Here is a 23,477-nt window from a genome sequence, read left to right as displayed (position 1 = left end):
TCAAGAACAAGGTACCTGTCCTGCCAGCTTCCATGAATAGTGAGTGCCAGGTTTCTCCAGGTAGCGGGGAATAATGATGAGCATCTGCTGCCCTTCCCTCCAGCTGAGCCCTGTGAACCTCTGAGCAATTACTGCAGACTCCTGCAAAAGAAATAATTGTGTGCAGAGGCAACATTTAGTCATTTGTGCAGGATGATGTGCATAAAGGTACAAATGGGTGGTAGTGAGATTTAAAAAATGTAAGCACATAGAGCTTTTATCTGGTTTCCTGCATTTTTCAGTGCCTCCCTCTCATCAGACGTAACCACACTTGAATATGCTGTGAGTGTGAGGTCATTGATGGCATCCCCGCTCTTGGCCTTCAGTAGGAGGAGCACTGAAACAATGCTGTTCAGTTCTGAACATCTCCGTTTGGGAATCTAATATCTTTGTACAGTGTGCTTTCCTCAAAATGGAGTTTGCTGACTTTCTGTGCCCTACTGTGATCAGGACTGAGCATATTGTAAATTCATGCCTTCCTTTAGACTTCTCTAACTTCCTCTTGCCAACAAGCTCTTTAGTTTGGTCTTTGTATTTAAAGGAGAAAAGAATATGGAGATCAAATGGAAACTTTGAAATACTCGTAGCATCATTAAGGTTGGGAAAGACTGCTAAGATCATCTAATCCAACCATCAATTAATTCTCATCAGCTTCTTTTAATTTCCAGTTCCTCAGCAAAGGAATCAGGAGCAAAGCGGAGTGCCCTGCAGCTCGCCTTTCTTCCAGCCCTTTCTGTTTACTTGTTGCCGCAGGCTTATCTCCCTGTGCTCTGCATGTACTTGGTCTGAAAGAGGCTGGGAGTAGGAAAAGTGCAAGAGAGATGGGAGTCATACTTAAAGAAAATGAGGGGCTAAAAGTGTAGATGTGTGAAGGAAGCAATCTGATAAGGAAAAGATGGGAAAGACTATAAATACCATTGCTGGGAGGAAAGGGGAGCAGATGTTATTTCAGATCACAAGTGTGCATGCTAAAAAAGCTATTGCTACCCCACACCGCCCACAGAGCTGCAACCCAAGGAGTTCAAAAACTGTGGGAGTGATTTAAAATGATGTACGCTGGATCTGTTTGCTTTCTGCTGTCGAAATTAGAGATTTATCTTGGTTTCCAAGCTTTTTAGCACATTCCCGATAGTTACAAATTTACTCTAAAAACAAAATAATAGAAAAGCAATGCAAAAACAGAGTCTTAAGAAATGGCAGGATTCCTTTAAGGAAGCTGCCAAAAATCGTGAGATGTGTTATAAAACCAGGAGATTTGGTTGCGTTTTGTCAGCAGATAACTGAAAGAATCTGAGTGGTAAGGTACCGACCTCTACCAATGGCTTCTGGTGCTCAGATCACCTAGAGCTGGTAATAAGGACACCTCCAGCTGTATCTATGAGCTTACAGGTTCTCTGGCATGGGGGAAGTAAGCCCCCTTTTTCTTGTATTACTGAACAGGACCTAAATTCACCTCCCGGACCGTTACCTACTTACGGATTCTTTTTTTTATGTTGCTGGCTCTCTGAATGATCCTGATATGAGCCAGGTCTTGCTCTGTGCAATTGAGCTGCCAGTAATACACTAAAATGATTGAGAAGAAAAGGAAGTCACTGAAACTGAGACTGCCCTGACAAATCTGATTTACAGTCTGAATTGAGTTTGCTGATGTTTGTTGCTGGCTAATTATAAATACCAACTGCAAACTGACTTCCAGTATTTTTTATGTGAATATTCTATAAATACTCTTAGTTGTGTCAATTCTGCCAGACTGATGTGTTTATACAAGCACATACCACTGCACGTAGGTATGTACAGCTTACTGACTTTTTGACTGCATAGTCAGTATTTCTACAAGTGTTTAAATGGTGTGACCACTCTCGTGTCTTGTTTTCCTATGCCCACACATGCATTGCACAGCATGGACTGATTTGAAGCATTGAAGAACCCAAAGATTGTATCAATAGAAGTGCCCCAAGGGATTTGGAGTCTGGCTCCCACTGACTGCCACTGATCGTTTATGAAGGAAAACTGTAGGGAGCAGTGCCAGTACAGCAGTCTGCTTCCATGCACAAACATTAATCCAGAAAATATTCTTGCAAGGTAAATATTGTAGCTGAGCCAGATCCCAGACTCATCTAAGCGAAGGGAAAAGCTCCTTGTGAAGTTGGTGGAAATTCGATCATTTTAGTAGGGCTAACACATTTAGAGAAGATTTAATACAGAACAGCATGACAGTTATTGATGCTCCACCGGGATAATATCATGAATTTCCACCTAATTTGGAGTCTGTCAATGCCAGCTGCACTGCAGTGTTTTACCAGGTGTTAAGTAGAGTTTAACCACTTACGTAGTCTCTGTCGAAAGGAAACAAAGATTACAGGAATCTAGAATAAAAGATGAGCAGTTGTGAACATCCTTCTTTCCTTTTCTTCCCAAGATGCATTCTAGACTGGCTGTTATTTTTTGCGTTTATTTTTAAATGGCCTCTTTTTTTAAACAGCAGCACTTGGTTGAGATGATAAGCCACCCACCCACTGGGTTGTCATTAATAAAATGACTGCCATATTGTTCTCCCCATCTTACTAATGGCAAAGAGAGGCTAAATAACTTATCCCAAGGTCACAGAGTGAAAAATTCAGAATGCAGGACTTGATGACTTCCAGTCCTGTGCTCAAATCACTGGATTGTACTGCCTTTGAGAGAAGCGAGATCATCCCAGTTATGTACTGCTACTAAAGTAAGAATATTTGGGGTATGCTATGAAGAAGTGAGCAGGAAAGATGCTATAAGGAAGCAGACACTGGTGCCAGGGCTCATTGCAGGCACACAGATTGCTTCTCACTGTGGCATCAAGTTCCCAGGAGCAAAAGGACTTTGGGATGGTGGTGGACTGGCACTGGAGCACTTGACAAATTATCGCATGGGGTCATCTGGGTTGGTTTGGAGGTTTGAGCTAACAAAACCTTATTTTAGTATCTCTTAATGTAATTTCTTGTGATTTATGTGCTGGTAAGCTAGCATTGAATTAATCTTAAATAGCCTTCTCAACAGGGGCTTGAATATTTCTTGATTTCTGTCTCCTCTTTGACTCTAGTTTGCATCTCATCCCATCCATTCTGCCTGTAACTGTTGGCTAAGATAAGACTCAAACACTTCTCTTTGTCCAGGCTCTGGACTGGCTGCCTGGTGCTCCCATGGGAGCTGCCTCAGGTGCAGAAACAAGCCCAGATCACTGATATGTTCAGCAACCAGGACAACCTGTTCTGACAGTCCATCACTTCCACCACTCTGTTTCTCTGACAAGCCCAAGAGCGCGTGCAGTGCCCCTGTATCCAAGGCACTGTCTGGATTAGATATTTTATCATTACTCTGTTATTTCCAGTAACTTTTAGTTTTGCATTGAGCAGCAGATGAAGATGAAGATAAAGACGATGACTTCCGAGCTCCACTTTACAAGAATGTGGAGATTAAAGGAATCCAAGTACGGATGAAATGGTGCGCCACCTGCCACTTCTACCGTCCTCCACGCTGCTCTCACTGCAGCGTCTGTGACAACTGTGTTGAGGTAACAGTGCTGCTGATTGTGTTGACTTTGGCCCTGTGATTGGGGTTGCACGTACATGCTACTGGAAATGTGCAGTTGGGTCCTTCCCCCAGTGTTTCAATTCTTGGAAGTTCCCAGCTCTAACCTTGGTGATGGTCTTCTACTGATCGGTACCATTTGAAGCACAGCCTTCTGTTATATGTTACATATGCAATATTGTTTGATGTCAGCTTTGTTGCTGATGATAATTAGGTTAAAAGGTTTATAATCCTGGCTGTGTCTTCCTCAAGGTAGCTTAGGGATCGTGATTGTAAAAAAGAGGTGAATGGGAGCATTTATGGAGAGGCAGAGTTCAAGAGAGCGGAAAGTTCAGGGTGAACTATTCTCACCTGTGTGTTTGTCCACCAGTGTGGGCACCAGTTTGTTTGAAATGAGGTGATGAACCATAAGATCACTGGGGATGTGTGGAAATCAAAGTCACAATTCTATGTGCAGTTCTACACTCAGTGGAAGGGCTCTATGTTTACATCAACACCTCAGCTTGGAGCATGAACTCAGTCATGCTTCTAATGTTGTCCCTCTGAATTATAGGGCTTTCATGTTTCTTAATAACCCTGAGGTCTTGGTAATGCACACAGGATATTTAAAAATAACCCCTAAATAGTAAAGAGTGCTTCTGGGCTATAGACATCTCCTAAAATTCTAAGTACAGAGTACTGTATCCACAGTACTTGTGTTGCCTGGGGGCAGTTTCTATAGCTAAGCTAAAAATTCCATTTGTTAAGGATCATTTCTGATGCAAGGTCTTTTTTTTTTTTTTTTCCAAATAGAAATGTGATTCTTTTAATGTGTCTACGATATATTCAGCTGTGCCATTAAAATGAAACGGGCTGCTAATCAGACAGCAAAAACTACTGGTATCAGCTAGAATGCTATGTACACCATCTTTGTCCTAATCCTCGTTGCCAAAAGCAAGGGAACAGTCCCAAGGAAAGCAGTACAGTTGCTTGTGTGAGAAAGGCTGACAGGGTTTATCTTGTGTCCGTGATTTTCTCCTTCAGGAGAAAATCCTTAAGGAGGATGCTGGATCTGAGAAGATGGAGAGAAAGGAGCTACTGAAGTCCCTGGGTGGAGGAGAATAGCCACAACTATTTGTTCCTCGTCACACAGTTGCGTTAGACTGCTGTGTATTGTTAAACAGAGGTGGATTTTTTGGAGAAAACCTGGCTCATATATTCCTAGTTTTAAAACAAACGTTCTCACTATTTCTAGATTCTAAGGACTGTTTAGATGATAAAGTTCTCAATTATCCCATAGAATTTCTTTCTTCTCCTCTCCCCAGTGGCTTAGCATGAAAATCCATTTTCAAGAAATGATGTTTTCTCAGAAAAAGATTGCCCAAAACCCAGTGGTACAAACACTTGCAATTTCGTGCTGCCATAGGGCCTCCAGGGGAGGCAGTTCTGCTGCAGAAATGAAAATGAGAGAGAATCCAAAAGTAACCCAAATAAACCAGCGGAACGCAAGGTGACTGCCTACTTCTCAGGAGGATTTATTGATAGTCAGACTGGTTCAGTGTTCTTATTCTTCTGGTGGGCAAGAATGAGTGAAACTCGGCTTGTTTAATTAAATTATGATTGCCGTGAAGAAATGTAGGCAGAAAGCATTAATAACTTCTGAATCAATAAATAGTGAACTTAAACAGCATACTTTATTGATTCTTGTGATGTTTATTTCTGTTCACCTGTCTGTTCTACAAGAGCTTGAAGACAGTGATAAGAGTGACTCTGCTGGCTTCTCAGTGTGGAACGCATGCAGGGTTGGAATTCACCTCTTTTCTCATTCAGCCTAGAATGTGCTATGAAAGTTCTTAGCCTGAATATAAAACTTTTGAGCCAGTTTGATAAAAATAACCTAACAACAATAAATGACAACCCTTGCAGAAATAAAATCAGTTGAAACCCAAAGCCTGCTGTGACCAGATGGAATGAAAAATAAATCCATGACAAAAGTAGTCGGATTTTTTTTCTTTACTGAAACGTTCACAGTGGGTATTTGTATAGTTTCATAATCTGTAGATATTTTAGGAGTGTACAACCAGATTCACATCATAGGCATATGCTGGGTCAGCATTTCAAGCATAGCCTGGAATGATCCTTATTAAATCACCTCTGGCATTTGCTGATGTGCTTTGAGAAAACCGATCGATTTCTTTTATTTAGTAAAGTTTTGGTAAATATATTGGGCAAAACTTACAAATATGAAAATCTATAGGAACCTGCTTTGTGGAAAAGTATTTTTCTTGAGCTTGCTAATTAAAAAGTTTAGCTGCATATAAATACAGGAATGTCGGGGAGAGAATTCTGCAGCCAGTATTGCATCTTCAGAATACTATAGGGTATGATAGCTTCATTGTAATTGATTCCTCATGTGATGGATGATTAAAAAGAAATCAGTGCATCTGCTGCCAGATGAATAGCCTGTTTTATGTTGCGATGTGTTCTCTTAACTCTATGAACTCTCAAGTACCTCTCCATTCATATATAAAGAAGCCATTTTGTGCTGAGAAGAGCCTTATAAAGAGGCTGTACCTGGTTTGTAAAGCTTCAGAACTAGCTTGATGTGATTTTACGTGACGACAGTTCAGATTTACCTCTAAGAAAAGCTATTTCCTTTCACTGTTTGGATGTTGTTCCCTGTCTCTCCCTTTCTTTGCAAGGATTTTGACCATCACTGCCCATGGGTCAACAATTGCATAGGACGGAGGAACTATCGCTATTTTTTTCTCTTCTTGCTGTCCTTAAGTACGCACATGGTTGGAGTATTCACCTTTGGCCTGATTTTCATACTGAACCACATGGAAAAGCTGGGAGCAGCTCATACCACCATTACGTATCCTTCTTCTTGGTCTTCAGAGACACAAGGTGGCCTAGAGGAAAATATGAAGGAGTGGATATGAAGGTTTGTCTTCTTGGAACTGGTGCAGGTTTACTCCTCTCCTGATTCCTGTTGCTCCTCCCCTGTAAATGCTTAGGACAATTCTTTTTACTCATCTGAGGTATGGTTACCCCCATGCTGTGCCTGATCTTTTGTCTATCTCAGTCATTGCTAAGGCACACAGCAGAAAGATACAGCATCTCCTGAATTTTACTTCCAATTGCGTGTGACTCTACACTGTTGAGTACTCTTTACTGTATTTAAACGTATGATACAGTAGTGTTTGCCCTGGAGGTATGTCATCTTCACAGCAGTGTAACACTCTAACCCCTGGCTCTGAGGATTGCTACTCCCTTTGGTAGGTTAGTGCAGAGCAGTCTTTACAAGATGATTGAAGCCACGATCAGTGAGTTCACTTCATTTTTGAACAATCTCAATGATAAGGACTGTTGCTAGGAATAGATGGACTTAAGGTGAAATTTGATTAGCCTAATCGAAGATCACAAACATGCTCCTGATTTCCCAGATTTTTTCTCCTTTTCCTTTTCTTGTTCTTCGTTCATTTTCCCTTCACTCACTCCAGTTTCTTTAACTCCTGGGCACAGAATGGCTGTCATGTGTGTGGCTGGGTTATTCTTTATTCCAGTCATTGGTCTCACTGGTTTCCATATTGTTTTAGTGGCACGAGGACGCACGACCAACGAGCAGGTAAGCAGCAGTTTTTTCTCTGTGTTTGTAGCTAAGATGTTGATTTGGAAAGAAAAGCCAGCAAGTCAGCTTGGACAAATAAAAAAAACCCAACACTCTTCTTGAGGGTTTTGTGAGGATCTAGGAAGTTTGCCTCATTTTTCATTTTCACTTTTTTTTCTTGAATGCACTGCAAGCTCAGATGTTCCCCTTATCCTAACCACAAAGCCTTATTTAACATTTGAAATCTACTCACGTCCTTGAAATAGGTTTTATGTGGTGTGTACTGTCAACTCCAGAAGTTCAGACTTTATGAGTCAGACTGAACAAATCATGAGACTGAACAAAAGAAAGGAAAAGATTAAATCGAGTCTTTGCCCTATCTCCTGATATTTTGAACTCCCCCAGCCAGCCCACATGCTCTTAATAAGGCCTGAGCAGCTCTTTGTCTCTCTCTCTTTGTCTCCCTTGTTCTCGTGTATGTGCATGCACACACACACACAGGCTATTGGACCTAACTTGTTTTGCTTCTCCAAACCAAGTGCTGACAGCATCTTGTGCCAAAAAAACTGTAAACTTTAGTTCCCTTGCAGTTACTCACATGTATCATGTTCACACCCTGTCTGGGGTCTGCTTATATACATGTGCACACACTGATAGCATGCAACAGGTGATAGAGATCTAGTCATGGGACCCATAGCATGCCTCTGTTTGTAAGAGGTACTCAGCTGGGGCATGCAGCGTGCCAGTAAGCTGTCTGAGGTCTTTGTACACTGGGATGAGATTGTTTGCTATCCTACAAGAGACAATAAAACCATGCATAAAATCCATGAATAGTGTGAGAAGTTAACATAGGCAAAGAGTCTGAAGTCATCCTGAATTGCTGCCTAACACGGACTTTGAACAAAGCAGGCTTACTGTAGCTGAAAATCCTTAAATGCTTTGCTGTGTCTATCTTAGTCTTGCTTGGAGTCAGCTGGTCTTAATTTTAAAATTGATTTTGGCCAAGTATTAAGTTTGATAGTGCTAACAATAGTAACATGAAATCCAAAGCATTTTAGTCTCTTGCATGTTCTATCTGGGGCTGGTTTCTCCGCAGGAGTTAAAATTGTCCACAAAAATTTGAGGGTGAGGAAGGAAAAAAAAATACTAAAAATTAGAAAACAAACAAAGAACTTATTCTGTGTTTAGTTACATTTGGACAGGTTGAGAATTTTGCATTTAATTTAATTGAAATAACTATTGGAAAAGGCACTCTAGGTTGGTTTGGTTTCTTGAGCTACCAAAGCACTGAAACACTTCATTTCTGTGCAGTCCTATGTACTGCAAAGCTGTAACCAGAGCATGGATGTTCCCAGCCTTTAGGTACCTCTCTAAGTAATTAGGACCACAGGCTAGCCGTGGTAGATAAGAGATCTGCTTCTGGTTTTGCCACTGTTTTAAAACATTCCCTTTTCTCCTGTAGTCTCAGTATTGATTTTCTTTTCTGACATTATTAGTTGTCTGCAGTCAAGACTCCAGTTACAGTACACTCAGCACACATCCCCTTTTCCCATGACATTTTTGTAGGCCAGCAGTGCAGACGTGTGGTGTTTTACTGTGCATTCTTGCTGTCCATTCATTCCAGAGCTCGTAGGTTTTGAGCATTCATAGAAAACAGACTGTGATTTCGGAGTGCCTGGTGGCTGAACACAGTTCTTGTGTTTTCTGAATACCTCTGGAAGTATTTTATGGAACCAAAATAACCAACATCTGCTCATAGCCTGGTATTTTTAGTTTCTGGATAGAGTGAATAAATGCCTCTCCTTCTGAGGCTGCTTTCTGTCTGTATCTCAAACTGTGTTGGCCGTTCTGAAAGTAATGCCTCCTATTTATTTCCACGGAAACTGCAACAAATACAAAGATCACAATGACATCACTTGCTCTACCAAATTCTCAGCCACAAAAACACTCTTTTTCAGTACAGTCATGAAGATTAGCTGTGTGCTTAGCCCGCAGTGATCAAGAGTCTATATGCTGCACTTATAAAAGTCTGCGCCAGTGGAAATGACCCACTGTCACCCCTGCTGAAATTCACCACCCAGCCCTCACTGAGCTCACAGCCACTTCTGGGTATCCATCACCATTCAGCAAGCATCGATGAATGTCAGTAGGTGCAGTTCTTTCCACAAGGAGCACCCAGTGACACACCTGTGCTCCACACACACTCCCATGTCAGATGCCATTCTGTCAGAGTGCCGCCCTGCTGCCATCTGTCACACAGCAACCAAACATAGCAGGATGTTGGTGGGAAGCTTCAACCTCTGCTGCCATGCCACCAGCAGCCGCCTCTGATGTCATGGGCCAACATCATAAAATAGGAGGCATTACTTTCAGAGCAGCCTTTCTACTTTGGAAACCAAATTGCTATAATTACTAATGTGATTTGTGAGGTAGAGAAATTTGATTTTCATGTTGTGTCTGAGAAGCTGAACAGAGATATGAAGTGCTTTGGCAGCATCTGGCAGCTAGTTAGCTTAAGCCCAAGAATGAATGCGGATGTGCCAGATGTGCAGGTCCATGCTTTAGTCATCAGGTTACTCTTCCAACATTCAGAACTTCCAGCTTTTAAAGAGTTTTATGTAATATCAAATAGGCCAGCATCATATATTGCAAAATCATTTAATCATTGTTATTTTATGTGCAAGTAATTAAAGTATTTCTGGTACTCTTTAAACTCGGTGTTAGATCAGAACTGTGAGTTGATTAAAATGCATTACTTGCAAAAAGCAACGTAATGCTTTTATTGGCAACCACTATTAATCTCTCTGGCTTTATTGGTATTTATCCCCATATGGTTACTTTCAAGTATCTGCCTGCTAAGTACAAACCCTTTATAACGTTTCTGAAGCTTTGACTACATCCTGCCAGACTAATAAGACTTGACTTTTATTAAAGTAGCTAATTTCCAAGTAAGCACGGTAATCACTGGGGAGTTCCTGGCACCCTCCCCTATGAGACAGTGGTTCATGCTGCCAGGAGGAAGAGGATGATTTGGAAGAAACACTGATCTCATCCGGCATTAAGAACTGTCATTCCTTTTTGTTTGGAGGGGTCTTAACAGGGTAGAGAAGTGGAGGGAAGGAAAGAGACCAATACAGGATGTTTGGCTGACAGCAGGCACAACTCATGCAGGAACAGCATGGAGAGGTGAACGTGGCAGCTTTAAAATGCACACATATTGAACTCATGGTGCTCGTGGGAAAGGCTCTTGACTGGTGTGTGTGGAAGCTGGTGGAGGGGTGTGCTAGAGCAGGGGGGAAATGTGCAGCATTCAAAGAACAGCGGTCTCCTGTTTGGGCAAGACAGTATTGTTAGCACAAGGCACACTTGTCCTGGCCTTTCTAAGGGTTGGGCAATGATTTACGAAACCAGAATTTGAGCACTGACCTGAATATGTTTCCAGGTGACAGGTAAATTTCGAGGGGGAGTGAATCCTTTTACCCGAGGATGCTGTGGAAATGTGGAACACGTGCTCTGCAGTCCTTTGGCTCCCAGGTAAGAAGAAGGGAGTAAGGGAGGTGGAGAAGTTGCTGGGAAAGAGGTAGCTGTGGTAGCAGCTTCGCTGTTGCATAGCTGTAACCTGCCCAAGCAATTGCTTTCTTCATATAATTCGTAATCCTCATGCCAGAAATAGGTATCTGGAATGACTAGTCAGCTTAAATCAAGAGCTGATAGCCTTGTCTCACCAACTTGTTCATCCAGTGACTTTCAGTATTAACTTTCAGTATGTTACCACACTTCCAGCATGACTTTTTGTAGTGCACAGTCAATGTCCAAGTATTGGTGAGGGATCCTAGCCTACTGGACGCAAAGAAGTTCTCTAAAATCAACATTTCCTCTTGAGACTTGAATCGGATTTAGGGCATCTGGTTTTCAATCCCACTGTCACTTTAATTATCATAGAACAGATTTTCAACCGGGTCTACATTGTAGAACCAAGGATTTTGTTTATGGCTTTCTATTTTTGCAGAAATTGACTTATCCCTTCACATTTTGAAATGGGGATTTTAATGCAGTAGATCAGATGGAGTATAAATATCCTAGATTCTGAGCTGTCTGGTCTGTGTACACACTAATAATATCACAACCAGAAGATTTATTTGGGCCTTTTTCATGATGCTGAGCAATCCCAGACCTCAGTACTGTTATCTGTCTATTTTTTTTCTTTTTTTAACTTGCTGTAGAACAAATAACTTCTACAAGTCTGTTACTTTTATTAAAATGGAGACGCTGGAGAAGCCAAAACTTAAAAATCAGGTCAAGATATTTTAAGCTGGACTTTAGAAGCTGGGAGATATTCTGGTTAAGAGAGGTGTGTGAGCAACATCACCACTGCTATTCTCACTTTTAGCAAGCCATGTTTTGTATTTTGCTAAGACCTGTTCAAATTGTCCTGTATACTGAAAGACACTGAGCCATTCAGTGCTAGAATGTCCTTTTTACTGGATGAAACAGAGAAAGCTTGTGCACTGTGCTGCTTATGTGTTGTACAGCCATTGCCAAATTGCACTTACCGAGTCACAGTCTACTGGAAAGTAATTAAGTATCTAAAATCATCCATTTCCCTTTAGATTTGTTGCTTGCTACAGGCCTGTTTCTTTTACTTCCATTCATGTTAACACTCTAAACACACTACAGAAGCAAGTCACCATGTGATATGCTATAATTGACAGCACATCTTCTCCACATTAATTCCCCACTCGCTGGGTCTTATTCCCCCAGTCTCCTCCACCTTCCACTGCAGGGAAGCTGTTTCATGATAACTAGGTAAGATCTAGTCACTTGCTTCCTTTGGTGGTAGGCCTCTCCTTCTCTCTTCTCATGATTTGTGCTCTTGTGTATCAGTGCTTCCAAAATTACTTTTTTTTTTTTTTTTTAATACATCCTCTCCTTTTGCTCACTAAAAACCTCAATGATCTTTTTATTGCTTTTTAATTATTACTTGGGCTGACTTCCACTGAAATAAATGGAGCTTACTTATGTAGATTCTATCACATCCTTTAATCATGCCTCAAGTAGGAAGATTGTCTTGTCTCTATGTCTAATTTTTAGGCTATAGTTTATTTTAATGATAACTACTGAACAATTAACCAGGTACATAGTTGAGCCCAAGAAGAAGCTGGCTGTGAGCGTGAAGCCTCCTTTCCTCAGACCTGATTTATCTGAACGACAGATCACAGTGAAGATCAGCGACAATGGGATCCAAGCCAACCTCAACCGGAGCAAGGTGGGATGTCTTTAGGCACTTCTGAGGAGCACATCCTGGGCTTTATGGAACCAAAGCCTGGAAATAACTTTGTCATAGAAAATCTCCTTGAGAGGACACGTCTCTCAGATGTGTCTCACCAGTGGTGATTGAGTCCTTGTCTCGTACTTCATCTTCTAAAAGTAACCCAGGTTCAGTAACAGCAGTTCTTAATCTATTATCAGACCTCCCGGCATCTTTTGAAAGAGGTTCTTTGCAGTAGTTCATTATATTTTGTCCCAAGAATTTCTGCCTCTCTGTTCGAATTAATTTTAACTCATACTGTGAGAACCCTTGAACCACCAGATTGGCTGTTGTACTTTGAGGAAAGTTAAGAGCTTCCAGATGGCGGGAAGGTTTCTGGTCCAGTGAAAGGACCACAGAAGTTGTGTTTCAGAACTTGTTGAGTTCTAAATTTGAATTCTTCACTCTTCTCTTTCCCTTTTTTCTTTTTTTTTTCTTGTGGGGCTTTTTTTGTGTTTTTGCTGTGGGCAGTAATTGATTCGTTGGTCATTTGCAGTCCAAAATCAGCCTGGAAGGTCTGGAGGAGAAAGGTATGGATGTGCAACCACCGCTCCCACCCAAAGGAGATCAAAGCAAATACTCTGAGTTAAAAGGGCAGCTGGGGACCAGTGAAGGTACAGTTGCGAGATCAGTGTTTTATTTTTAATAATATGAAAATATTTTACCCTCTTTAAAATATTATACTCTTCTTTCAGAACACTGAGGGGATCTGGGTGAAGGGTTTTGTTTTTACAAGAGCTGTGAGTTAGAGGAATAAACAGCAGAAAGGGGAAAGAAAACATGAAGTATTTCATTCTAAGTCTAAGCTGGGTATTTCAGTTTTGCAGTTTTTAAACTCTTTTAAACCCCCTCTTAAGTTTTTATCAGTTTAACAATGAAAAATGTCATTTTGAAGTAGGGAATCAAAAATATTAGCATAAAATGCTTAGTCATAAGAAACGAATATTTCATTTTTGAAAAGATTAAAGCTTTGAGACTGTTTATGAAATCTCCCTTCTTCAGACAAAACTATTTGCTGAATTGATCCTAAATAACCAGTAATTTGAAATACAGCAAAAATACTACTCACCAAAATATGTCACACCACTTTGTATAGCATACCTTTTCTTCTTCTCTTTAGATTATTGCTCTGAACATGGGCACTGTTATTTCCACATGGGGCCCTGTTGCTTTTGGTGGAATTCATCACAAAAATAGCAGAAGTTCCGTTCTGTGTGGAATGGAGCTCATTTTGCAGAGAAGCAAAGATAGCAAGAGCTTAGGAATGCTATCCACACGTTCCAATATAATGTCTGTGTTTTTTTTCTTATCCAGAAAGTGGCCTTTCACCCAAGTTGATCAGCCCTCCCACACCTGCCATGTACAAGTACCGGCCAGCTTTCAGCAACAATCCCAAAGTCCACTACCATGCTGCTGCTGAGCAGGTGAGTGAGCTGCAGTAGCCTGTCACAATCTGTTCCCAATTAATTCTGGACAACTTGAGGCTGAGGAAAAATTCGTTACAGGGGTCTTGTGAATGTCACAGTGTGAAAACAAACAGCAACATTTGGCATCATTGTGCAACAGTGTAGATTTTCACAGTGCTTCTTATGAAAACATGTCCACTTTTGCAGCATTGCTTTGTTGAGCTTGTTGCATCTGTTCTGCTGTTTTCAATGCAGATAAATAAATACTGGCCTGTGCTTCCTTCTCTGAGGTAAATTATTTTGTTGTCTAAATGGTGGGAGGGAGCCTCTCTACTCTGATTAATTTTAGATGCTTGATTTTGAAGACCTGTGACCTGATCTTCAGAATTGTTGAATATTTATATCTTGAGTAAAGTGAATAAGAGTGTGCTGGTCCCCAGTGTGCTGAAATGAAGCCCAAAGGATGTCTGACTCAGCACTCAGAACCAGACATCACTCAACTCAAGAGCTATTTGTGGAAAGATTGAAGCAGAGTGCTTTTCCAAGGGCATTATTACCAGATTACAATCTCATTTACCTTAACAGAGTTTCAGTTTAGAAGTTATCTCATTGTGCTCGTGCATTGATGTACTAATTAGTCCATATTACTTAGCAGTTACTGTGACTGACTCCTTGATTCTGAGGTGCTGTCCACGTGCTGAGGAGTCAGATTCCTCATAATGAACCTTATGAACTTTTGTCATAAGCTGTGAGTCTGAGAGAAGATGTCCAACTTTTTTTCCTCCTGTGCAGACCCACAGAGAGCAGATCTGCACATGTCTATTATAGGCTTTTGTTTCTCATATTCACCTCTGTTTTAGATCACCCTGCAAGAGGGACACAGCCAGGGGGCTCTGATAGAAGAGGATGGCAGGAGCCTTGATTACCAGTCCGAACCCAGCCTGGACATCCCCAGCTACCGCAAGAGCTCCCTTCACAAGACCTATCAGTCTTCCCCACTCCAGATAGATTCCTTTGCTATCAATTCACGATCTCTGAGCCTGAAATCTGCTGGCAGGAGAGGGACAGACAAAGTGCCCCTTCATCCAATGAAGTCTGAAGGGGCGGCTTCCACTCCTTACAAAAGCATCTTTTCTCCCAATTCCCTGTCGAACAGAAATGGGAGTCTTTCATATGACAGTTTGCTAAACCCCATGTCACCCTCGGGGAGGAAGTGCGTTGCCCATTCTGCAGTCAGCTCTGTCGGGTACCACTCACCATATTTATCAGCCAAAATGTGCCATCTACGGGGGAGCGAGCTGCAACGCCAACCACCTCAGAGCTTCAGCCCCGTGCTGGGGGGCCCAGCTCCACATCAGCGAGACCCCTCTCCAGTCCGCTATGACAACCTCTCCAAGACCATTATGGCATCCATTCAGGAAAGGAAAGAGATGGAAGAGAGAGAGAAGCTCCTCCACTCGCACCCTGATTCCGTGTTTGCAGACTCAGGTGTCTATGACACCCCTAGCTCTTACAGCCTTCAGCAAGTCAGCACGCTCTCTGAAGACCCACGCAGCATGGCGATGAGATACGGATCTAGAGACAATCTGATGGCTGCTGCCAGTTTTAGCACAAGGAACCCTATACTGCAGTCCTCAGTGTCTTCGCTCTCAAGTGCAATGACAAGAGCTCCAAGGACTTCCACAACCTCTCTGCAAGCTGATTTAGCCAATAACAATGTCCAGACGCACCAAGCACTACAAGGCAGGGTGAGCAATGGCTCCTACAAATCACCAGGCCACCAGGTCCCATCGTCCCCCACAGGAATGCCTAGGTCACCCTCTTATGGAGGCCCAAAGTCTGTCTCCTTTGTAAACACTGTGGAAATTACAGAGGTGCAATCAGTGGGAGCACAAAGGTATGTACTGCTTATGGTGCTGCTTAGAAATGAGAGGCTGTTTGTGAGATGCCTCCCTGCAGGCACGGCCCTGGTTACGTGTTCATTGTAGGCCAACAAAGGTGGCATATTTTTGGGTGCTCTTCTGTTCTGTGACAGCACAGAGCAGAAATAACAAAATATTTGCATGTTTGCTATAACATGAACTGCAGGTGGTCAATGAAGCTGTGAAATTCATTGTGATTTAATATCTAAGGCGGACTTGATAATTATTTGCAAGACGCAGGCCAAATTATCCTTCCTGTTACACATGAAAGGGTGAAGCTGTTGTAGTGCATGGCCTAAAGAGAGGCTGGACCCCACCTTTGTCTGGGCACAGAGGCACTAACAGGATCACGGCACGCACAGATCCTGGAAGCTGTGCTTGGCATAGAGAGCTGTGTGTTCAGCTGTGCTGCATGTCCTGTAGTACAGAAGCAGTGATGAAAGCAGAGGCCATCTCTTCGTGTTCTTCCTTATCGTTAGAAGTGGCATCTTAGCAATATCTTCAGCTGCAGCTTCTGCATGCACTTACCTTTCTCTTCCTTCTGGAGACTTGACTTTGCAATGGAAAGTCTGGAAAGAGCCACATGACCCTGCTGAGGCTGCAGTGTGGGGCCTGGAAGGCTGATTGGAAATATTTAGGCTTTCTTTGCACCCGGCAGTTACTGCACTATGCTGTCTTCTGGTGAATGTCCCCGGTTTCTCATTGTTGGGACTTCCAGAACATACATGAAGTCTTTTATCCCATCACTTGGTGAGTCCTGGGGATGAGACATGCTATGTTTTGATGCAGACCTTTAAAAGGTCTTCTGAGAAAAGCCTGTTGTTGCTTCACCCTGGCAGTAGGTCATAAGAAAGGAAATCATTTCAAAGAGTTGATCAGGACTATGGTTTTTAATTACGGGCATCATAATGTGCTTCCTGACTTGATTCAGTTTGTGTCTTCTATGATTAAGAAGTTCTACACTCCAGTTTTTGTATGTCTTTCAGAGATGAGCAAGATAATTTTGTTTAACTTTGAATATTTATCTAGAAAGTGTTTTTTCACAGCATTGTGTTTCTAATTGTAAGTAAGCACAGTTTGGGTTAAAGTCAGCAGTGGAAAGATTTAAACTTTCCTGCAGATACTTTGCAATTAGTTTGGTTCAACAAAGCATCTAAGCGAGTGATTAAATGAGCATTTTAACAAATATTACTGCAGTCTGATCCACTCATCTCACGGCCAAGTGAATTCTCTCATTTCAGTGGCTTTTCACCTTGTGCATTGGCTTCAACCAACTTTCATGTTCAAATATTTTGCATCAGTGGGACTCAGTCTAACAGCAGTTGTTGTTCATCCTGAATAAAGCCGTTCTGTTATCAAACTTTGCTCACTAACATTATGTCCTGGTATTTCTTTTGGTGCAGGGATGATATACAGATGAAGACACCGCACAGTAAAATAAATGGACAGCCAAAAGGAATATCTAGGCTAGGCTCAACGTCAAGTTCCCAAGGAACACCCGTCAGCCCTGCTAGACACTCAAATGTTAAGAAGGTGTCTGGAGTTGGTGGAACAACCTATGAAATTTCAGTGTAAAATAAAATTAAATGAAAACAAAGAGCCATCCACTCAGCCAGCCATGAAGCTAGGAGCACTGTGAAGACTCAAATAACAACAAAGAAGGAGCAGCAGCAGCTGGCCACTCTCCTTTTCTTGTTTTGGATTCGTTCCGTTTTCATCTCTATCTTTTGGCCAAATAAACAGCTGCAGCCTTATTCTTGACGGAATAACATTGTACAGTCCATCAGATTCGTCTTAACCGACAGACAGGAGCTGGCTGCCACCTACCACCCCAACCACAGAGCGGATTTTTTTATGCAGGAGAGTGCTAAAGCCATTGTGCGTCTGTCTGTCCAACATCGCGTACCAGTAGTGCAGTGAAAAAATGGTCAGTCCAGGATCGTTCTGTTTTCCTGTGCCCCTTCCCAGTTCTTCTGGCCAGCCATGGGTCCAGCAGGAGTCAGAGGTCCAGCTGCTGCTTTTCTGCTGGCGAGGAAAGGGTGCTCCCTGTGCCGGGCAGTCTGCAGGTGTGAGAGCTGCCCTGCGTCTCCCAGGCATTGCAGGTCAGGTTCTGCTAGGCAGGAGCGTGGCAGGGCACCCTGCACTACAAACGCTGTGTCATCTTCCAAAGGCTCCCTGCTCCTCAGTCCCAGCTGGGTGCAGGAGAAAAGACAACAGCAGCTTCTCCAGTCTGCTGTTCGCCTTCCCACGTATGAAAAAAACGTGTGTGCACCCATGTGTCTGTGTGATGGGAAAGGACTGCACCACCAGTGAGGATCTTCCACTCTCACCTCTCATCCCTGTTTTTTAAAGGCTTCTCTGACTCAGAAATAAAATCCATGTGGACACGAAAGGAAGTGTTCAGATGGGAACAAGTTCTTAACAGTCATCAGCTGCTTTCCCTGCACCCTCCCTCTTGCCTGTTGGATCCAGGCAGTAAGATGCTTACTGCCGTGCCTGGTGCCCTGTGCAGTCCTGCAGCAGGGTTAGCATGAGCTGTTGAATTTACAGTGTGTGTAACTGAGCCAAGCGTAAGTCTATAGGATATAAATTTGGTGTCTGCCTGATGACTAGCACATTCCCTCTGGTCTTCAGTACTGTAAGACAAAGGATTTTTCTGTTTGGTTTTTGAATTTTCTTTCCCTTGGGGAACAACTTTTTAAAATAATATCAATCAAAATATTTAACATTCTGAGGTTTCCTTTCCCTGTCTCCAGAAAACTACATTTGCTTTGTTGGATTCAAAGACAACTTTGCTGTTTAAAAACACACAGAAAACGCAAGAAAGGGTTACGCCATTTTTTGTCTCAGAAATCAGAACTCTGGTAACTCTAATTTTGGGACAAATATTTATTTCCTTTTTTTTTCTTTCCGTTCCTGATCTCCTTCTCATTTGTACGGAGGTCCAGACCAATGCTAAGCAGCCAGAGTGTGCGTTCTGTTAAAAATATCCTGAGTGACTGTTGCCAAAGTCAGTAAAAATCATTATTTATCACTGAGCCAGTCAGCATATGAAACCTCGACTTTTCACCTCATTCTCCTGGTAAACAGTTTTGACTAGAGAGCTAAATTCCTTGTTTTTCAAGATATTGGTTTCAAGGGGGTTAAATCATTTCCAATCCTTGACTATAAAGGAGAACTCTCCAGCTAATTGGTAGCAATTCAGGATGTGTCGATAACATTTTACTTGTGTTCATCTATGTCGAGATTAATTATTCCAGAAGGCAAATATTGACCTCACTTTTGCCTGGTTAAAATTGATCTTTTGATGTGATAAATGTTGACATCTACTGCAATACAGAGTTACTACATGCTCCTTTTGTATCGCATGATTTTGGAGAGGAAAACATAATTATGTGTAAAGCTCTATATTATCTGAAGGGAGAAATCGAGAAAGCAGAGCAGCTGAAATAGGCCAAAGTTATGAGAGAGTGAACTCGGAATCAGTGTGCATTTCATGGTCTCAGTGATATTTTAAATGCCTGCTGTAAGGGCATTGCAGAGCAGAGAAGCAATTGTCCTTCTGTGCAGTTTGCTGGCATGTGGAGTATCACCACTAGTCGGAGGCACCGCGGTGCCAGTCGAGTGCTGGCAGACTGGATCAGGTACAGAGGGCTGGAAGACTGGACAAGCTGATAGGAAGATTCAAGGGGCTAGAAGCGTGTCACTGGCCAAGCAGTGAATAGGAAATTGAGTATGATAATTTTACGGATGTGTTAATTAAAACAGGTAAAACCAAAGGCAAACCAGAGTTGTTCCCAGTAGCCAATGGCCAGTCTACATTCAGAAGGAGGAGTCAAGACGATAGGGAAAGAGAAAGGGAGTAGTCTTCCGAGGCAGAATACTGGAGACTACAGACTGAAGACAGTCAAACCTTATTCAGACACATGATGAGAGAAGGTTCTGTTCAATGTGGAGCTGCAGGGCTGAGGGGCTACACTCTGCCATCTTTAACTGTTACTGATCTGCAATTCTACCCTGATATTAGCTCCTGTGGAAGGTGCAGGACTTCCTCAAGGGCTGGAATTCACTCTGGTGCACAGAATGACATGAGACTCACCTGTTTGTTAAATGTCATTTCTGCCACACGTAAGGGATGGTGACACAGAATTTGGGCTCACCATCTAGATGAGAACACATATTATCATGTATCTATGAATATGTGCGTGAAATACATGCAAGCTAAGCTGAGAATCTGCACCAGTGTTGTATTTGAGATTTGCATCCCAGTGATGCTCCACTCTGATCATTTCTCCTGCATTTGTAAAAGAAAACGCTACTGAGGAACTTGAAGGGCCAAAGAGCCTCTGAAATTAACTGCAGGTCAAGAGAGAATCTCTCAGTAAGACTGAACACAGTGATGTACGTATAAAGCACTAATATCCAGGATCCAGGATTCTTTCTGAAGGAAAGGGCAAGAGAGGAAAGGATGGCTGCACTGTGTCATTACAGGCTCAGGATGTAAGGATTATGTATTTTGTGAGTAGTTTCAGCCACAATTAAGACACATTGGATATGGTAACAGGTTCACAATGGTACCAAAGTCTTTTTTTCTTCTTCCTTTTTTTTTTTTTTTTTCCTTTTGAGTTTTGCATATAATTCAGTGCTTATAGCCTGGAGTAAATCATTCAGATCTTCTGGCAGAATAAGCTGAGCAGAACTGTTAACAGGAGATTGCATGCAGCAAGTCCAGCCTCCTCCCCAGCCAAGGCACTGAACCTACAGCCGTTCTCTTAAATGTAAGCACCTGTGTCCATAGCTCCATTGCAGGGGACCTACTTACTGCATCTGATTTAGGAGCAGAATCTCTTCCCTTGTTAAAATATTGTTCTTCAAACAGTTCACAGGTTAGCAGCCAAATTCTTCTTTCGCCCAAATCCTCAGTTTTTACAGACACTACAGCCAAATTTTCAGGTGGTGTAAACTGGTGTGGCTCCACTGAAGCTAAGTAAGTGATGCTCATTTTCAGTAGGTGGGATCAGCTATGGAAATCCAGCACAAGTTAATACATATTATAAAGTAGCTTCTTGATTTTGTCATGTTTATTTCATGTTCAGAAGTCTTAAAGCTTTTCAATGTGTTTTCATTTTTAGCTGTGGATTGTATTACTTTAAAAAAAAAAAAAAAAAAAGCAGCAATAGATTTTGTTTAGCTTATGCATCAATGTTCATTGCATATTGCATTTCATTAGCTGTTCATACACTCCCATTTAGCCTCCAGGTTTCCATTGTAGTGCAATCTGCGTTGAAAAGTTGGATCTCTGTATTGTTAATTGTATAATATATTGAGCATTATGAAATTAAATGTACCTTACTATGTGGGTGGGAGAGAGAGGAAATATTTTTACTTGAAGCCTTAATATTTTCTTTTTTTACTGCTTTGTTTGTTGACCTCATAGGAAAGTCTAAATAGCAAAGACTTTGGGCCAAATACTGCACTGATATGCAACCAGCATTTGGCCCCCACGTCAAAACTGGACGCAGACAAAACCTGAAGGTAACAGGGGAGAAAGCCTCAGGGCAGCATCTTTTCCTGGAGGCCATTAGAACAGCCTGAGCACTGTGTCTGTAAGTAAGCACATTAAAGAAGTCCTCAAGTCTTGAATTTTAAAGAAAGGTGATAGCAGGACCTGCCCAAATATCTTACGTTTGCATTTTCTTTTTTAAATTAAAACAGATGTAATTGCAGTTTGGTCAGAGCTCTAAGGGTTGCACTAAGGGCTGTGTTAGTAGCCATGTGCAGCAAATGAACTGTGCTGAGTTGCCATTCTGAAATTGCTAACAAGGCATAAGGACACATCAGCTTGGCCTGAGATGATCACCCTGTGGGTGTTACCGTGGTGCTCCTCGGGGAATGCCTACTCTACAAGCCTAATGTGGAAATGTGGTTTTCTTTGGACTATATCTATGTCCAGACTAGATATATATATATAGACTTATATATATATATATACACACAATTTTTATTTTTATGTGGGGAAAATGAGGTTAAGATTGCTGTCCCTGACAGTCTGGAAAGCTAATGCTGAACCGTTTCTATGGTCTGTATTTCACCTGTTCTGCCACCTTGAATTGTTGGAATGTATCCGTGCAGGCTTTGTGGAGCTCTGTCTGTAACCTTTTTTGTGGCTCTCGTAATACATATATATATTTTTAAACCTTTGAGTCACTTCAGTACTTTAAAGTGTCCAGCGTCCCTGGTGCGTTACGCCTGACATGGCCTCGTGTGCTGAGTCGGTTCGTGGGGTGCTGCCCCTGTTCATTTCTGCTTCTGCAAAACATGGACTGAAACAGCTGAACTGGGCAGGCCAGTTCCAGTGCAGAACCCATGGGTGTCAAAATATTAAACCAAGTGAATGCAGGTGCTCATCTTCAAGGTGCTTTGAGTAGAAAATAAGAACCTTCTAAAAAGTGCCTCCTGGTTGTGACCAACGGATCGTGCTTCTGGGGCCGCAGCGGGTGGTGCAGGGCAACACGAAGTGAAGCTTCTCCCAGTGTCTGTTGTCGAAGTTGTGGGACTAAATAGGAATCCTGTGGTCCAGCACAATTGGGAATTGTTGCTACAGAGTAGTGTGGAAAAAAGTGTCCTATCCAGGATATCTGGATGTATACATCCCAAAGATGTGTGACTTCTCATCTATCTGTCTTCATCTGTTTCTGTTCTTTGGAAACACGTCCATTTGATGTGTAAGATTGGCTTATAACTCACACAACTGCCAAACTCCTAACCGCAGCTGCTTCAGGATTTCTGATGCTGTAATTTGCATATGTAGACTAATTATATTGAGCAAGAACCCATTCAAACTTGTTCATTATAAATACCAATCGTATCTGCGTGCCGTAGAGGCAGAGGTTACCTTACTGCATGTCCAAAAGCTTAATCAGCAGGCTCCATTGATGTTAACTAAGTCAAACAGATTTATGTAAGGTCATGAACTGTTTTAGTACATTTTATTTAAAGACATGTTGGCTTACAGAGGTCTTGGCTTTCCTCTCTCTAAGTAATGGATAAATTATCCACGTTTATATTCAATCCTCCATCACTGTTTTTTTTTTTCATTCTGCAGGATGAGTTTCAGTTCACATTTTGGAACATAATAAGGAGAGACAAAGGGAACTATTTATACAGGTGAATCTATCTTCTAAGAGAGAAGCAGTTATGTAATAAATGGATTAGAGTTACTGTCAAAATAGGTTTTGTTCATCTTGTCACAATAACTTGAATTTTAAACTAAGGCTTGTTTCATAGCTGATATCTGTATAACCCTGAAACATTTGAAAGGTTCCTTGGTTAGACATTTCAAATTATATGAAGAAATATGATCTACTTCTGCAAATTAAAGAGTCTCGGAGAAGTGATGGTACATTTTACAGTGCCTTATATATATGTGTATATATATATATGTATATATATATAATGCCTATGTGTATATAATGTATACATAACTGTACATATATATTCCAGTAAAACTAGTTCTAGGTGTCCCTATCTGGTGTATTTTAAATGGAACTGATCTGTGTTGATAGACAAAGAAATGGTTGTATCAGCAGCAAAATACAAAACCAAAAATACTTATTAAAACATTAGCAAATAAAACAAACTGAAAACAG

At 41.7% G+C, this 23,477-nt stretch overlaps 1 protein-coding gene across 5 annotated transcripts in view; it reads left to right on the top strand.

The window, feature by feature from the left end:
* Positions 1–23,477, top strand: part of ZDHHC8 (zinc finger DHHC-type palmitoyltransferase 8) — an 87,668-nt gene extending 64,191 nt beyond the window's left edge. For 3 of the 5 annotated variants that reach the window (XM_052690957.1, XM_052690960.1, XM_052690959.1), the window contains 10 exons: positions 3,429–3,586; positions 6,285–6,457; positions 7,108–7,210; positions 10,635–10,726; positions 11,954–11,998; positions 12,326–12,458; positions 12,997–13,114; positions 13,815–13,924; positions 14,767–15,803; positions 17,232–23,477. In XM_052690957.1, coding sequence (XP_052546917.1) covers positions 3,429–3,586; positions 6,285–6,457; positions 7,108–7,210; positions 10,635–10,726; positions 11,954–11,998; positions 12,326–12,458; positions 12,997–13,114; positions 13,815–13,924; positions 14,767–15,803; positions 17,232–17,403 — 2,141 coding nt within the window. In that variant the 3' untranslated portion in view covers positions 17,404–23,477. The other 2 variants (XM_052690961.1, XM_052690958.1) reach the window with 2 other exon arrangements.

Source organism: Tympanuchus pallidicinctus, unplaced genomic scaffold (genome assembly GCF_026119805.1).
Source record: "Tympanuchus pallidicinctus isolate F22 unplaced genomic scaffold, pur_lepc_1.0 scaffold28, whole genome shotgun sequence".
Taxonomy (NCBI): domain Eukaryota; kingdom Metazoa; phylum Chordata; class Aves; order Galliformes; family Phasianidae; genus Tympanuchus; species Tympanuchus pallidicinctus.
The sequence above is the reverse complement of the archived record's forward strand: the minus strand, read 5'-3'. Positions and strand labels throughout refer to the sequence as shown.